The sequence below is a fragment of the Equus quagga genome, chromosome 20 (assembly GCF_021613505.1).
Source record: "Equus quagga isolate Etosha38 chromosome 20, UCLA_HA_Equagga_1.0, whole genome shotgun sequence".
In the NCBI taxonomy this organism is placed as follows: Eukaryota; Metazoa; Chordata; class Mammalia; order Perissodactyla; family Equidae; genus Equus; species Equus quagga.
In genome coordinates this window covers 37,264,277-37,281,060 of record NC_060286.1, presented here as the reverse complement: position 1 = coordinate 37,281,060, position 16,784 = coordinate 37,264,277, and the positions used below count along the sequence as shown (strand labels likewise).

The 16,784-nt window shown below is 37.4% G+C and overlaps 1 protein-coding gene across 2 annotated transcripts in view; it reads left to right on the top strand.

The window, feature by feature from the left end:
• ATG2B (autophagy related 2B) overlaps positions 1 to 16,784 on the top strand; it is a 72,050-nt gene that overhangs the window by 42,901 nt on the left and 12,365 nt on the right. The window contains exons 26-36 of one of the 2 annotated variants that reach the window (XM_046646920.1): positions 28 to 98; positions 686 to 762; positions 1,048 to 1,218; positions 3,037 to 3,178; positions 4,917 to 5,119; positions 6,104 to 6,330; positions 7,276 to 7,384; positions 8,351 to 8,545; positions 9,222 to 9,323; positions 15,208 to 15,286; positions 15,603 to 15,810. In XM_046646920.1, the coding sequence (XP_046502876.1) occupies positions 28 to 98; positions 686 to 762; positions 1,048 to 1,218; positions 3,037 to 3,178; positions 4,917 to 5,119; positions 6,104 to 6,330; positions 7,276 to 7,384; positions 8,351 to 8,545; positions 9,222 to 9,323; positions 15,208 to 15,286; positions 15,603 to 15,810 (1,584 nt within the window). Of the gene's footprint in view, positions 1 to 27; positions 99 to 685; positions 763 to 1,047; positions 1,219 to 3,036; positions 3,179 to 4,916; positions 5,120 to 6,103; positions 6,331 to 7,275; positions 7,385 to 8,350; positions 8,546 to 8,735; positions 9,146 to 9,221; positions 9,324 to 15,207; positions 15,287 to 15,602; positions 15,811 to 16,784 lie in introns of those variants that run through there. The other variant, XM_046646922.1, reaches the window with a different exon arrangement.

Genomic DNA, 16,784 nt, shown 5'->3' with positions numbered 1-16,784 from the left:
GATGTTGATTTTATGTTTTTTTCTCAGAATAATTTTGGATGAAGCTGCTTTACATCTGTCTGACAAGTGTAATACTGTCACTATAAATTTGAATAGAGGTAAGAGTTAAAAAAGATAATTGGGGATAGATAATGCTCTATTATATTTGTGTGTGAATATTTTAAAGCATTATAACTCTGGGATAATGCCAGTGAACTAAGGATCTTATTAAATGTCAGTTTGAAGTTGTAATGTCCTTATAACATCAGTTAAGTATACACTTTTTTTAATATAAGACAAATTTTGTTTCTAACTAAAATAAAGTGAATTGTAGGATTTTTGTAGCATGAAACTATATTTCCATTGCATTGTAAACGTTTGTAGCACTACCTGCCGTGAATTTTAAAGAAATGCTAGTGTTATTAGGTGTTTGTTGGATAAGCTTTGTTTTTTCTTTTTTTGCTTGAGGAAGGTTGTCCCTGAGCTAACATCTGTGCCAGTCTTCCTCTATTTTGTATGTGGGATGTCACCACAGCATGGCTTGATGAATGGTGTGTAGGTCTGTGCCCAGGGTCCAAAACGACAAACCCCAGGCTGCTAAAGCAGAGTGTGTAAACTTAACCAATACAGCACAGGGCTGGCCCTGGATAAGCATCTTTTGAAAGCTGTACTTAGGCATTTTATTAATTACTTTTTAACATTTTAGATTATGTTCGTGTGATGGATATGGGGCTTTTGGAATTAACCATAACTGCGGTGAAGTCTGATTCTGATGGAGAGCAAGTAAGTTATTAAGATAAATGGAAATTTTTATTTAAGTCCTGTTTTTCAAATGAGACACTAAAAAAAATATTGAATTTACTATAAAATTATTTTTCCACTTACATAATTTTAGTCAAAAATAGGTAAAATACTTTAAAATCAAGATTGAGTTATTATAAACAAACATGTCCTGTTGCAAGGCAATTATCACATTATATTTTATTTAATGTAAGCCTATGCAAAAAAGAAATTTTTGTCTGTTGTTTGGAAAACACTGTCATCCTTTTTCCCCTGTGTCCCGTCCAGACTGAGCCACGCTTTGAGTTACACTGTTCCAGTGATGTTGTCCATATCAGGACGTGCTCAGATTCCTGTGCTGCGTTAATGAACCTCATTCAGTACATTGCAAGCTATGGGGACTTACACGCAGCCAACAAGGCGGAGATGCGGCCTGGAGCTCCTCCAAGAAAGATGAAGGTACAGCTGCAACATCATTCCTTAGAAGTCACTCGCCCCCCACCCCATTCTAGCCACGTGAGTGACATGTTTATGCCAGCGAGGTCTTCTTCATGCCAGTCATAAGACAGAAAAGAAACTGAAAAATTATCGCTTCAGAGTGATAGGGTCTGGAAAGCTGATTCCATGGGCCTTTTTGGAAAACCATTCTACCATTTGATATCCTTTGTTTCAGAATACATTAATCTTCTCAACCAAAGTAATACTTTTTTCCAGACTTAAGTTATTTTCATCTGTCTGGGAAGAAAGAAAATATTTTTAACATGTAAGAGCTTTTTGTTTTGTTTTGTTTTGTTTTTAAAGATTTTTTCCTTTTTTTCCCCAGAGCCCCCTGGTACATAGTTGTGTATTTTCAGTTGTGGATCCTTCTAGTTGTGGCATGTGTGATGCCACCTCAGCATGGCTTGATGAGTGGTGCCATGTTTGTGCCCAGAATCCCAACCGGCGAAACCCTGGGCCGCTGAAGCAGAGCACGCGAACTTAACCACTCGGCCACGGAGCTGGCCCCTAACATATAAAAGCTGCCTGTGTGCAAGTTGTTTGTAAAAATGCTCTGAGAAGGTAGATGGCAGATGTTAATATTATCACCAGAAGACTTATTTATATAATACTATCGTCCATGTTTATCATCTACTTTTCAGTATACTTTTCCAGTTTTCAGTATACTTTCTCATATGTAATTTCCTATAATCCAGTGCAATAGAGAGGTTAAAGATTATCATCTCTGTGTTACAAATGAATAAGTTAAAACCCAGAGAATTTAGGCAGTTTGCCCTAATTAGTAGCAGATGCAGCAACAAAAACCCAGATATTTTGATTCCTGGTTTAATGCTTTCTGATGCCCCCAAGTGTCACCTCTCTGCCATGTCTAACGTCCAGATTGAGCAATGTCCAGTTTGTTTAACATTTTTTATTTTTCAGTGTTGTCATTCTTCTTTATAGCCTCTTCTGTGAACAGAATTCTCAATCCCCTTAGGCTGTGGAGCCTCTAGTAAGGGTCTGGCTGGCCTTGCATTATCATTCGTTCAGGATGATCTTACACGTTATGTGTTATGCTTCTGTTTTTGATTCCTTGCTCCTGCCATATTTTCACTATTAATAAGGTGATCTATGACACTCCCTCTCTACTGTTTAGTCTTTTTTAAAAGCATTCTTGAGTTTATTAACAGTTATTTTAAGTTATCCGTTTTGAATTGGATCTTTTCATTTTAGAGTCATGTTCACATTTCATGAGCACAGTTCACTAACCAGGATGGTAAAGCATCAGTGCTGAAATTGAGTCCATGAATCACCATTTAGTAGACTGTCTCTCTTGTGTATGCCCCCCACTGTCCTTAAGTGTGTCTATTTGTTCCAAGCAATGAGTCTCTGACCTACAGTGGCTTTGTCTCGAAGGGGTGAAAGTCATTGGTAGCCATCAGATTTGAGCAGATCAAACTCTCTACAGAGAGAGAGCCCCTCTTCCCCAGCTTTGCTGCAGTTTTTTCCAACTTCCTTTTCTTCTAATGTATTTCCTCTTCAAGATCCTCGTTCACTGTGCTGGCTTAGAGGCAATGACACATTTATTTCTATTTGCCAGTAGTTGTTGGAGTGATGATGATGATACTGAAAACTTAAAATGGAAATGTAACAGCTGCTGGGCAAAATACAGAAAAATGAACATGTTCCTCTTTCTAGTGTTTTTGTAAAAAGTAGTGTATTTGTAGGACAAAATAAATGTTAAATAGTTTGCTTTTTAGAGCATTTTCAGTTACTTTTAATTAGGTTTTTTGGCTGTAGGTAGATTCCAGTGGTCGATCATCCTCACGTGGTCCAGTACTTCCTGAAGCAGATCAACAAATTTTACGAGATTTGATGAGTGATGCTATGGAGGAGATTGACATGCAACAAGCTACTTCATCTGCAAAACCACAATCTAATGGTAAGACAGACCAAGACCGTTTCTCTGGATGTACTGATGTTGTAGTTGAGGCTTACCTCATTTGTGTTCCTATAAATTCTTCAGTAAGTAACTTATTAAAGAAAAGACAGGTATGAGTTTTGGTAGATATTTATTAGTCAGCTTGTGTTTATTGAGTGTCTTGTAGATGAATAACACTGGCCAGGGTGTTGTGGGGGATACAGATTAAGTGGAAGACAAAGCTTATGTTTTCTGGTAGCTTATAGTTTAGTAAAACAAATTGGCAGTAAACCAGACTAATGCTGGTACTTAGAATAATTGAGAAATGATATAAGAAAACACTTTAGAATGTGGTATATACTTGGACTATTGTTTGGAAAGGATTGGAATCATTTCATTAGGCTTGGGTGAAAGTGAAATGAGTTGGCTTTTAAAAAGTGAGTAGGATTTAGATGTGTAGAGGGGATACAGAAGGTAATCTTGGCAAGGTCATTACCATCAGCAGAGGTACAGACGAAGGCACGTGTGGGCCTTAATTATCTAGCCGCTCAGCCTGTTAGTGGAACAGAAATTCCCTTCTTATTGAGAAGAATTAGATAATAAAGTTGGATAAGCAGGGAGGAACTAGACAGTTAGTCTTGAAAGCCAAGTGGAAGCATCTCAATATTTTGGAGCATCTATCTAAAACATATTTTTTTCTAATTGGATGAACATAGCTATTTCTATATGTTGTGAATCCTTAATTTTTAAATTTTATTTCATGGTGTTTGAAAAGTTTAGCATTACATGTTGCTTTTATTCTAATTTAGAATAAATTAGAACTAAGGAAGAAGATGGGAACTTTTAGCGTCCTATGTGCTACATTATTTGTAATAAATATTAGCAGCTAACCTATTTATGTGGGAAAGAATATTTAGTAAATACTTACTGAGCAGCTTCAGTATTCAAGATTTTGTACTAGTCACAGGGCAGTTATAAGGATGAGTAAGTCTGAGGTGCTGCCATAGAAGAATTTAAAATCTAATCTGTGAGCCTCTTGAGGCTAAAGTGTCACTTTATTCATCTTAGTCTTCTCAATCCATATTACAGTGTTTGGTTTGAATGAATGAATGGCAAAAGAATTCATAAATCTGATGTGTAATATAAATGTATGAAAATGTATGGTCACATACAGATTTTGGCACACATGCAGTCTTTTGTGAACTTAATATTGAGAGAGCTGCCTGAGAACAGGTGTCCGGTTTGGGTATCCAGCGCCCTAAGAAGTAGTCTTTATTGCTTGGAATCGCTCCCTGGCCTAAGGTATGCTCAGCAACCGATTCCCCCACCTGCTCCACAAGCAGAGATGTCCTATAGATTTAGGTGAGACGCTACTAGATGTAACCAGTTTCTCCCTCTGTTGCAATATTGTCCAAGAAGTTTCTTCCAGAACTCCACCCACAGGACAGAATTGTCAATATGAAATTCTGGCTAAAGTGAAACTCCAGTCAGTGCTAACCAGCTGTTGCCGAATTCCTCAGCTTCTCTAACACCAAATAACTAAGAGGAGACTGTCTGTAACTTTAAGAGACTGTCATTTACTGTTTTCTTAGAGAACTTCAAACTTATTATTAGTCTTTTTATTAGTAGTCAGAAGACTGTTGTAAGAAATAAATGGTACATAATGTGTATCTGACATGTGGTTAAAATGCTTAATAAGTGTTATTGTTATTAATGTTTCAAAATTGCCTAAATGGAATATTGTAATCTTTTTACCTAGGTGTTTTGGATGAAAAATCTCAAATTCAGGAGCCGTGTTGTTCAGACCTCTTCCTGTTTCCAGATGAGAGTGGGAATGTGTCCCAGGAGCCTGGCCCCACTTATGCCTCATTCACTCACCACTTGATTAGTGATGCAGTGACAGGTGTGCCCACGGAAAATGACGACTTCTGCATTCTTTTTGCACCAAGAGCGACCATTCAGGTAATAAATTGATAATAGGCTCGAGGCCTTGAAATATGTTATATACTGAATTGTCCAAAGGCTACCTGAAAAAGATTCTTTAGATTTTAACTTTTCACAGTTCAGAATTACTTTGTTTTGTCATGTACTATTGATGCTTTATAAATGTTTGATATACTTTACTGTTTCTGTGACACATCTCAGAGACTCAGAAGAATGCTCTGTCTTTGCAAAATTTCCTGCATAGATTATTGAACTACAGATGTTGTATATGGGAAGTTAACTCTTCAGGGTAGTGGAATTAAATGGCAGAAAGGAGTGCTGCACAGAGTTGCTAGTCCAAGAACTGGGAAAGATGAGGTTTGTGTGAAGGCTGGTGGTTGGTTGATATATATAATTTCCGTTTTAGTATCATGCTGACATTTAAAAAGTGTGGTCTGGATTTAGTGAATGCACAGTTCACTAACGAAAATGGTTAAGCATTGGTGCTGGAATTGAACCCAGTAAATCACCATTTAGTGTCTATATGTATTGAACTGTGCAGTGGTAACTTAGGTGAGTGTATTAATTTTACCAAGTTCCAGGAAATTAAAAAAGCCAATCAAATTCAGGTTAAGCTCATTATTAGGAACGTGATAATTTGGTCGGTATGTTGAAGTATGTCAAGTTTGGAGTGCAGTATTGACTTTGAATTAAATAACTACACACACACGCATCAACACACGCACACTAAATCTGTGCCTTTTTATTGTCAAACAAGTAGTAAAATGTGAATTGTGGACTATAAAAAGTCCTTATGGAGTAACCATAGAACAGGGAATCCATTTTGTGGTTAGTAAAACAGAGTATCTTATGTGATGATTAATGTCAGTGCTTGCTATTCCATTTTATATACTGAAATTATTAAAAAGAAAGCAGAATCAAGAAATTCCCTTGAGATATGCACTATAATCAGTGGTTTCTTCTGAGATAAGAGAGTGTGTGTTACCTGTTTCTCCATCCTAGGAGAAGGAAGAAGAACCAGTTGTAAAAGTAATGGTTGATGATGCAATTGTGATCAGAGAGAATTATTTTAGTGTGCCTGTTAAGAAGACAGACACAAGCAAAGCCCCGTTACACTTTCCCGTTCCTGTGGTTCGGTACGTTGTTAAAGAAGTCTCTCTTGTTTGGCATCTTTATGGAGGAAAAGATTTTGGAACAGCCCCTCCTACTTCTCCAGCTAAAAGTTATCAGTAAGTTAATTTCTACATAAGTTTATTTGGCAGACCAATATATTCTTTTTATAGAAAAATGCAGAGAATTTATCATTTTAAAAAAAATCTATAAAGTAGTATTAAAAACTGTAGTTTAAATGATGCTCTTACATTTTTCCATTTGTGAACTTCTTTGCATTGTTTGTATTTTTACTAAAACATGGTGACTTATGTGATTTCCGTTCAGCACGTTCACTAAAATGAATGAGACCCAGACCTTGCCCTCAGTTCAAAAGGCAAAGACAGTTACGTGAGCAAATCAGGGCAATGAAGTGACGTTTGTGCGTCAGGAGCCAGGGACCGTGCATGCCCCTGAGTCTCCAGCATCCACAGGGTACTAAGCAAAGAGTCGATGCTCCTGAAGTACTTGTTAAATGAGTGCATTGTTCGGTAGTGCTAGAAGAGAACTAGAGAGAGAGACTAGGTGTGGTGGGGGCAAACATTCTCATTGGATGGGGAGGGTCAGAAAAGGTTGTGTGGAATGGTAACTTTTGGCACAACAGTGTACTAACTTTTTCAATTTAAAAGTGATTTTTAAAAACTTCTGACTTTACTATAGTTCTTTTCTGTATTAATTGGGATTTCTAGGACTTGTGCTCTTACTATAAGGGTTTGTGAAGTAATAAGGAACTTATAAGGAGGTCTCAGTTCTAAGTCTGTCCTCTGATATGAACACCAATATCATACTTAGGTTCTTCTGTAGTTCTAAATATTTAGCAAGCAGATGATTGCCCTAATGGCAATAATAAAATTAATGTTCTCAATGTCTTAAAGTATAAAAAATGTGGTTTTGGTTTATAGTAATACAATTTGTGGCGGCGTTCTGTAATCTTATTTTCCTTTTCATCTTATTTTTCCTGATGTTATTCATTGCCTTTCTTTGAATATTCCTTTAACAAAAGGTTTTTTTTCCCCCATTTATAGTAGTCCCCACAGTTCCCCTTCTCACACACCCACAAGACATGGACGTAATCTGGTATGTGGGGGAAAAGGAAGAAACCATGACTTTTTAATGGAAATACAGTTAAGCAAGGTAAGACGGCATTTTGAAAGGAAAAGTCCACTAAAGCAGAAGCATTAGTGGGGTTCTTTGGTTGCCTCTCCTCGCCTTGTGGCCTAGAGCCGGCAGTCCCAGCCCTTCGGACTGGAGAAGTGCAGGCGTCTTGTATAAAACTCTCACCTCTTTTTCCTTCTTAGACGTTCTGAGAAGACTGCAGGGTTTTGTTTTTGTTTTCCTAGGCTACCCCTAGAGTAGTGTCTCAGAGTTGAGCAGGCATCAGAATCCCCTTGAGGGCTTGTTAAAACACAGGCTGCTGGACCCCAAAGTTTCTCATTCAGCAGGTCCTAGGTCGGCCTGTGGATTTGTTTTTAACGAGTTCCCAGGTGATTCTGATGCTGCTTTCCCCAGGACGACACCTGGAGAACCACTGCCCTTGGAGCATCTGTCTGGGAAGGCCTGCTGTCGGATAGCACATATGTCAGGTCCTTTGTGAACACCTAGAGACCAGTAGGGCCAGGCCACCTGTGGCAGTGTGTGCATTCGATTCTGTCAGCTTGTCTGGGATTGTGCCAAGTGTCATGCACTAGGGTGCTTAACATAGGAGGGTTGTAGTGATGACAGTTCCTTGTATTTAATTGTATCCTTACCCTCTTTTGGAACTTGAAGTCTGCCTTCAATGATTGATTTTCAAGCAATTTCATAGATATGCAAGATGATAAGTTTATGTCTTATTCCTGTTGAGGGTTTTGCTTGAAAATGTTAGGGATTTTACCAGGATTAAATAAAAAGTGTCAGTCAAGCTTATCTTTGTATGGTAGGGTATGCACAGGTCAATCAATAAATAAGTGAACAAATGAAGGAATGTTATATTCTCTGAAAGTGGAATTGAAAGCTGAGAATTCAAAGAAACTGCTGAGTGATGTTTTGCATTTTATGGAGAAAATCTAATTTAAATAAAATGTAAAGCTTGCTCTATGTTCCTTCTCCTTGTCTGTGAAGGTGAAGTTTCAGCATGAGGTCTACCCCCCATGCAAGCCAGAATGCAGTTCCAGCCTCTTAGAACACCCAGTCTCCCGGCAGGTGTTCATCGTGCAGGATCTTGAAATTCGAGATCGCCTGGCAACATCACAAATGAATAAGTTTTTGTACCTGTATTGCAGTAAAGAAATGCCTCGAAAAGCTCATTCCAACATGGTAAGATTTAAAACTTCATATTTTTTGTTATATTTGTTTTGGAAAAGTGTTTTTATTATATCTAACTGCAGAAGATTTAGATTGGAGAAGATTACTGATTTTTTTTTCCTCATTTTAATATGAATATCTCTTTTAAATGTGCTGGTTAACAGTTTTGTGTTTTAAAAATTATTTTGCATGTCACTTCTAGGGTCCATTCACGATAATTGCCAATATATTGATACTGAGGAAAAGCTGAGTTCCATGGTGATCTACACAAAATATTTAGTGTTGCTGGAAGTGTTCCAGATTTCTAACACTTTACGTTTTAGTACAGCAGAAGTGATTAGCTCAGGACTTCTAGAAGAAAACTTTGTAGAAACTGTCTGTGGAATATGGGTCTGTGGATTAGCTTCAGGGGCTCAGCAGACTTCTTTGAGACTGCTCGTACAACATCACTGTTGGCATTGTTTTCCTCTAAAGAGAATCCGTATCTTTCATCAGATTCTTGAGGAGTGTGCACCTGAGAAAGTTTGATTCAGGTTTTTAAGGAAAGAGGGTAAAGAATTCCACTTTTTGTTCTAATGTAGGGAATAGAAATGGTTTTTGTTTTTTCTTCTCTTTTTCCTTTTTTAATGAAAAAAAGGTCGTAATTATCATTGGGGAAAAAAATGTTTCTCTCTTTCTTATCTTGTAGTTGACAGTTAAAGCATTACACGTGCGCCCAGAGTCTGGCAGGTCCCCACAGGAATGCTGCTTAGGAGTGTCGCTGATGCCCCTTCGTCTCAATATTGACCAGGTTGGTACTGCAAGGGTGATTCCTGGAGTTAGGAGTCAATATATAGATGCATATCCCCATTCAGAATGAGAGATTAACTTAGTAGAATTGTGATAGTTAGTATTGTTTCACGTTTATGAAAGTTGCATAATTAAAGCAGACCTCCTCTCGTGAAGAACAGGGCAACTTCATTAGGCGTTTGGAATCTGAGCAGTTGGTGAGTAAACCTTGTTAGATGTTGCCTCCAGTCTCCTGCTCGTTGTCTACGTGACATAGCCCTTAAGACCTACTTCTTATTCTCTACTCCTTACACACATACTCCTAACGCAGACGTACACTTATGCTCAGAGAGCAGTAAAGGACTCCCTGATATCTATGATTGAAAGATAGGAAGGCTTGTGTCTTAATCTCGGCACCTGGCAGAGAACTCCTGCTTTGGGCAGAATGACAAATCAGTAAATTGGCATCTAAACGGGTCACAGGCAACAGAGATTTATGGAAAGGCATAAAGAAACCCTCTTTCCCGTGTTCCAGCTAGCATCCCACTGAATTATTCTGGGTTCCACTTTGACCCCGAGAACTGGCTAAAACATAGTGCCTCTTTGACAAACTATTCCAAGTATCTGAAAATATGCTGCTTTATGGTAGTGCAGTAGACTGCTGAGGAACATGGGTTTGGAGTCTGACCTGGGTTTAAATCTCAGTTCTCTTTTACTAGTTGTGTAGCTTTGGGTAAGTTACTTAATTTCTCCAAGCCTCAGTTTCTTCATTGATAAAATGGAAGAAATAGTAATATGTGTAGCATCATTTTTTTTTTTAAAGATTTTATTTTTTCCTTTTTCTCCCCAAAGCCCCCCGGTACATAGTTGTGTATTCTTCGTTGTGGGTTCTTCTAGTTGTGGCATGTGGGACGCTGCCTCAGCGTGGTCTGATGAGCAGTGCCATGTCCGCGCCCAGGATTCGAACCAACGAAACACTGGGCCGCCTGCAGCGGAGCGCGCGAACTTAACCACTCGGCCACGGGGCCAGCCCCAGTAGCATCATTTTTTTTAAAAAATGGGGATTAAATGAGATGTATATGTAAAACATTTAGCTTGGTGCCTGGCATGCAGTGTTAAAGATCAGCGTTAACTCTTACTGTTATTAATGAAGCATGTAACAACTGAAGAAAATAAATGAAGTTTTTAAAATAATCTGCTTTTGAAATAACAAAACCCTCCTGTCATACCTCATATTGGTGTGAGCTCAGGTTTGGAAGTAGAAATATGTGGGTTGATGTTATTCATTTGCTTAAATAATATTGATTTGTTACTTATGTTTTTATGGTTTTCTTCATTTTTTTCAGTTATTTTATTGAGGTCATAATGGTTTATAACATTGTATAATTTTAGGTGTACATTATTATTTATCAGTTTCTGTATAGACTGCATCGTGCTCGCCACCAATAGTCTAATTTAGATCCAGCACCATACATATGTGCCCCTTTACCCCTTTCGCCCACCCCTAACTCCCTTCCTCTCTGGTAACCACTAATCTGTCCTCTTTATTCATTTATTTATGTTGATTTGTTATTTAAATAAGTAACAGATATTTTAGGAATAAGCTTAAGTAGCATTTATACTGTAAACAAAATAGCAGAAAAAATATATTGTGAAGCACAGACGTTTAGCCCAACTTTATCTTAATATCTGTAGCTTCTGGGCTGGCTCAGACTCGCCAGTGAGTGCTTTAGAGTTATGTTTTCTCATTATGAGAAGAACATCTTTTGATCCCCATGTTTTAATTTAATTTATCCATACATTGGCCTAGTAGTAATATGATGAAGTATTTATGGGAAGTTCGATCTGTGGAAATCACCAGTGTGAGCAAGCTACATCTTTATGGCGTGACTTTACCAGACTTAGCAAGCCTAATTTTCTTTAATAGACTTTTTTTTTTTTTGAATGTTGAGCTTAATTTCTTCTTTACAACTATAAAGCATTATGATTTTAAAATGGGGAAATATTAATCTTAGAGAAAACAGTCAGGGAAATAAATGTTATGACTGAACTGAGGAGGAATGGGAAATAATTCCCCAAGATATGAAACCTAGGAAAACAAAGCTATGCTACAAATATCTAAGCCTCACTGAGGTATATTACCATACAAAAACAGCGTGCCTGGTTTGCATCTTGTAAGATTGACATACATATTTTGAGATAGACAATGGTTATCTGAACAGAAAGCCAAATATTTGTGTTCTTTGTTTTTTCTTTTGAAAAGAAGTCAGTTGATGAATGATAATGCTTTGAGTAATATATTTTTTTACCAAGCATATCTCTGACTTTATCTTAACTGGATCAAAGACAGTAAGTATGAAAGCAACACATTGGTTTCTCATGTTTTTAAAAAGCTGCATTACTGTTGAAGCTCAGTGCAATTGCTTCCAAAGCCTGGCGTGCCCAGCATGTAGGGTAGGGAGGAAACTAGGCAGATGGAGTGATTTCCATGGAGGGGGTGGGGAGGGGGCATGGCAGTGGATGATGGAGGTCATGTATCCAGGCAGTTTGAGATCCGAAGTGTGAAGGGCCTGATTTCCTGACTCTCCTAGTCTTGTGTTCATTTTAGTATTGTACTGCTCAGAAAGCAGTGTAGGGGGAAGATATGTTAATTCCAAAGCATTTGCTGAATGCCAACCTTGTCCCAGGTTCTGTACTAGGATACTGGGGCTACAAACATGAATAAACATTCTCATCCTCAAAGAGCTCTGTGTAGTGGGGAGACCGCCATAAAACAGATCATTTTAACATCCTGTGATAAAGACAAGTGATAAGAAAGGCATAAAGATGTGACCCACAGAGCAGGGCTCCTAAGCAGGCCGGGAGTTTGCGGAGTGAGGGGTGATCAGGAAAGGTCTTCAGGAATGCTGTGCAGTCAGCTACGTGAGATTTTTGTAAAGGCGTTGAAGGCCTGATTCGGGTTATGAGATGTGATGTGAGACCATTCTGGTAAGATAAGTAGGTGTCAGCTGAGGTTGGAAATGATGAATATGTAGCAGTGCCAGTTTGCACATTTGCAGTTTTTCAGCATAGTGGCTTAATTGCCTGAGTATGACATGAAAAATAATTCTTTTAACACTTCATCCTATTGCACTATTAATATCCTCTATCATAGGACTTTAAAGCTAGAAATAACTTTTATAGTCAAAGTTTAGCATAAATAATAAACCAATTTTTTTAAATTTTAAAAAATTGTATTGAGGTATAATTTGCATATAATAAAATGCACAGAATTAAGTGTACAACTTGAGCTTGACAGATATATACACTTAAGTAACTACTACATCAATTGCAATATACAACGTTTTCTGTACCTTACAGAGTCCCCTCATGTCCTTTTGTAGACTGTCTCTACCACCGCAAAGCAACCATTTAAATCGTTTCTGTCACCATAGATTAGCTCTTCCTGTTCCACACCCTCATATAAATGAAATTGTATCTGGCTTCCTGTGCTCAACATTATGTTTGTTAGATTCATCTATGTTGTAGCATGTATCAGCTATTCATTTTTATCGTTGGGTAGTATTTCATTGGATATTCCACAATTTGTTTATCCATTTACTTGTTGAGTTACATTTGGATTTCTCTTGTTTTTGGCTGTTATGAGTAAAGCTGTTATGAAATTTGTGTATGTCTTTTTTTAATGGACATATGTTTTTATTTTTCTTGGGTAAATATATCTGTATATTATCTATATAATATATATATAGCTAGCCCTGGCGGTCTAGCAGTTAAGATTCAGCACTCCCACCACCGCAGCCTGGGTTCATTTTCCGGTCAGGGAACCACACGACCTATCTGTCAACTGTTATACTGTGGTGGCTACGTGTTGCTGTGATGTTGAAAGCTATTCCACCGGTATTTCAATACCAGCAGGGTCACCCATGGTGGACAGGTTTCAGTGGAGCTTCCAGACTAGACAGACTAGGAGGAAGAACCTGGACCCTCATTTCCAAAAAATTGGCCGTGAAAAAAATGTTTGAATAGCAGTGGAGCATTGTCTGATACAGTGCTGGAAGGGGAGAGGATGGCGTGGAGAGACCAGGATGTCCACAGGGTTGCTAGGAATTGGAATTGATGGACACTCACAACAAAATATGTATGTATAAACAGGATTTCTGAGGCATAGGGTAGATGTGTGTTTATCGTAAGAAACTGCCAGAGAGTTTTTCACGGTTTTGTACCGTTGTGCTTTCCCACCGTGACAGATGAGAGCTGCGGCTGCCTCGCACTCTCACCACACTTGGTATTGTCTTAATTTTAGCTGTTTTACCTGGTGGTCATTATGGTTTTAATTTGGATTTCCCTGATGACTAATGATGCTGAGCATCTTTTCACCTGCTTATTTGCTATTTGTATATCTTCTTTTGTGAAGAGTCCTTGGGATGCTAGTTTGAAAATTAAGTTGTTTGTCTCATTGAATTATAAAGAGTTTAGCATCAATACCAAAATCAAAAATTCTGAGAACATTTTGAAAAGCTGATGAATAGTATCCCTTTGTCTGTTGTTTTGTGCATTTGTAGTACAAAGTACTGTTTCTTGACTTTTCCTTTTTTTTAAAGAGCAACTTTACACCTGGAATTTTCTCTGTTTTTTTTGAAGGCAGTCATGGAGTCAAAACATTTATAGCATTAAAATATCACCATCTAGTGGCCAAAGAATAACATGTTATATACTATTTCTCACCATTAGTATTTGAGAGAGATATATATACACACACAGACAGTAATATATAATAAATGTGTATCATGTAAATAATGTATAAGATATATACATAAATATATATGTGTAAAGCATAATAATATAATGAACAATTCGTGAATCCACTACCCTACTGCAGAACCAGAGTATTTCCATTACTGTTGAAACTACCTGCTTGCTCTTCAGTCCCATCCCTCAGTTTCCCATATGTCGTGTTACTTAGAAAAGTACCTTTCTAACTGACGTCATTTATATATACTTCTGATAGATGTGATCAGTAGTCGATCAGATCCTTTGGAATGATCAAAGTTGCTGTGCTACCCAATATTGTGACTTTGTGATTCACCTGCACATCATTTTTGGTGCAGTGTTAGTATTTTATATTAATTTAGAATTGTTAAAATAGGAGGGAAGAATAAGAAAGAACAGGTTCAGGCATTTAATTTTCGTATTCTCCAAGATGAACTTGTTAGTTTGAGTGAGGTAGGCAAAATGAAGCTGCTAATAACAGGCAAATATGGCTTGCATGTACAGCATCAAGACAGATCCATAGATTTTTGTTTGTAATTATATAATTTTAGAAGAGACTGCACTGCATGGGTGATTTTATTTGTTTTTAATTTTTATTTTGAATATGATGTCTAATGAATAAAATGTATTAAGGCAGTGTAACAGTGGTAAAGCAGGAGTAAGGGTTTAAGAACTTTTAAGGCACGTGGCAAATGCTCAGTACATGCTTGCTGCTACTACTATTGTTAGTAACATTACCGTTACCAATTTAGAATGAGGACTCATGCCAAATAAAAACGCTGTTTCTAAGAAAACTTAAAATGTGCTTTGATTTAGAAATCCTTCCTAGTTTTGTAATTTTTAACTTCTCTGTCTTAATTTTTGCATCTATAAATTAATTTTCACATAAAGTTGTGACAATTAACAGTGAAGAGTGAGAGTGTGTGTGTGTGTGTGTGTGTATGTGTGTGGTGGGGGAGAGAGAGAGAAGGGATTGAGAATAGAGCCAATGCCTGACGTAGTAAGGACTCAGTAAATTATCACTGTATTTGAATAATGAATAAAATATGAGACTTTAAGATACGTTGTTTCATAACTTTAGAAATAAATGTACCTTTTCCCCCACTTTTAGTTATAATTATGTCTCTTAATTTTAGGATGCCTTGTTTTTCCTGAAAGATTTCTTCACCAGTCTTTCTACAGAAGTGGAGTTGCTAATGGCTCCAGATCCAGAAGGTATTAAATATGTGTAGTTTGAAAAAGCCTACAACAAGTCTTTGGGGTGATTTTGATTGTTGTGAGGCCTTTTAGAGAATACACTTACAATTGTTATTGTCAATTACATAAATGTATTCTCTGGTTATTTTTGTTAAATTATGCAAATATAGTTTATGTAAAAGTAATAATTTAAAAGGTGAAAGTCAATTTTCTCTGGAGTAGTAATTGTGTTTATTAAAGGAAGTGTAGCAAAACTAGTTAAATCTAGATTGATTTAAATGGTTTCTCTAAAGAAACATAGCTAATTTTTTAAATGTGCACATTACATTTTCAGTTAAAAGGTCTCCTGGAGCCGATGTCACCTGCAGTCTGCCAAGGCATTTAAGCACCTCGAAGGAACCAAATCTAGTTCTTTCTTTCCCTGGGCCAAAGCTCCCTTCCCAAAATGGTAGTGCCAATTCTGTGGAAGTGGTTAATGGAGAGGAAGAGAAGGACTTCTCAACTGAAGAAGCATCATTTACTGATCAGCCTGTGTTTTTTAGGTAAATAATTTAATTTTGATAACAAATGAAGTGATTTTAGAGTTTTGAAGATTTGTGTACTGGTAATCATGAGGTTACACCAGCTTTTCTTTGCAGTGTCAAATAATCAACTGGTGTATTTATTTGTATGTGGTCCTCACCTACATGGCACGTGTCATTTACACATAGTAACCTTGGTTCAGAATTCATCTGTCTATAGATTCTGTGGTAGGAATTTCCTTTTCCTCTTAGCTTCTTCCTTTTTTCTTCCTTTTTTCTTCCTTCTGTCCCTCTCTTCCCCTCAACTTTGGCATTCCTGCCTTTTCCTTTCTGAGTATTTTCTATCTAGTTTTCTCTTTCTGCCCTTCCTCTTCACTGTCGTGTCATTCGTGACCCTTCCTATACCTGTTGGAGTTTATCCCTCGTTTCCAGACCCGTGTATTCTTCCCGTCTTCTTTCTTTCCCAACTCTTGCCAGTAGGGATGGAGCCTTGCCTCTGTTGGAAGGAGAAGGGCTGAAGATCAAAGCCACTTGTGTTGTGAGGACAATGAGCTCCTTCCCTGGTTTTCTGTGTTCGTCTCCCATTGACATCACTGGTCCCCAAATTCTGTCTTTCCCTCTCAGATCTGAGGTTAGACTTTAGTTGTGGCCCAAAGTGGGCAGAATAATTATTTTAAAGTGTTTTCATGTTTAAATACCTTGTATGCTGATGAAAATAGAGAAAAATAATAGAATATGAGAATTAGAAAAATCCTGGGATAGAGGATCTTTTGGGGATTCTAAACCTTTTCACCGCAAAAGAAGAACCTCTTTTATCATTTTCCCACATTGATCTTTTTATTTTAGAAAATTTTTTCTACCAAAAAAATTGTATGTCCTAAGTAATAATTTGAGTTCTCATTTTGTATTAATCACATATAAACTACCAATTTGGTTTTTTGTAAACACCAGTTAACCAATATAAAGAAAATTGAATTGTTACAATTCTGGCCTGA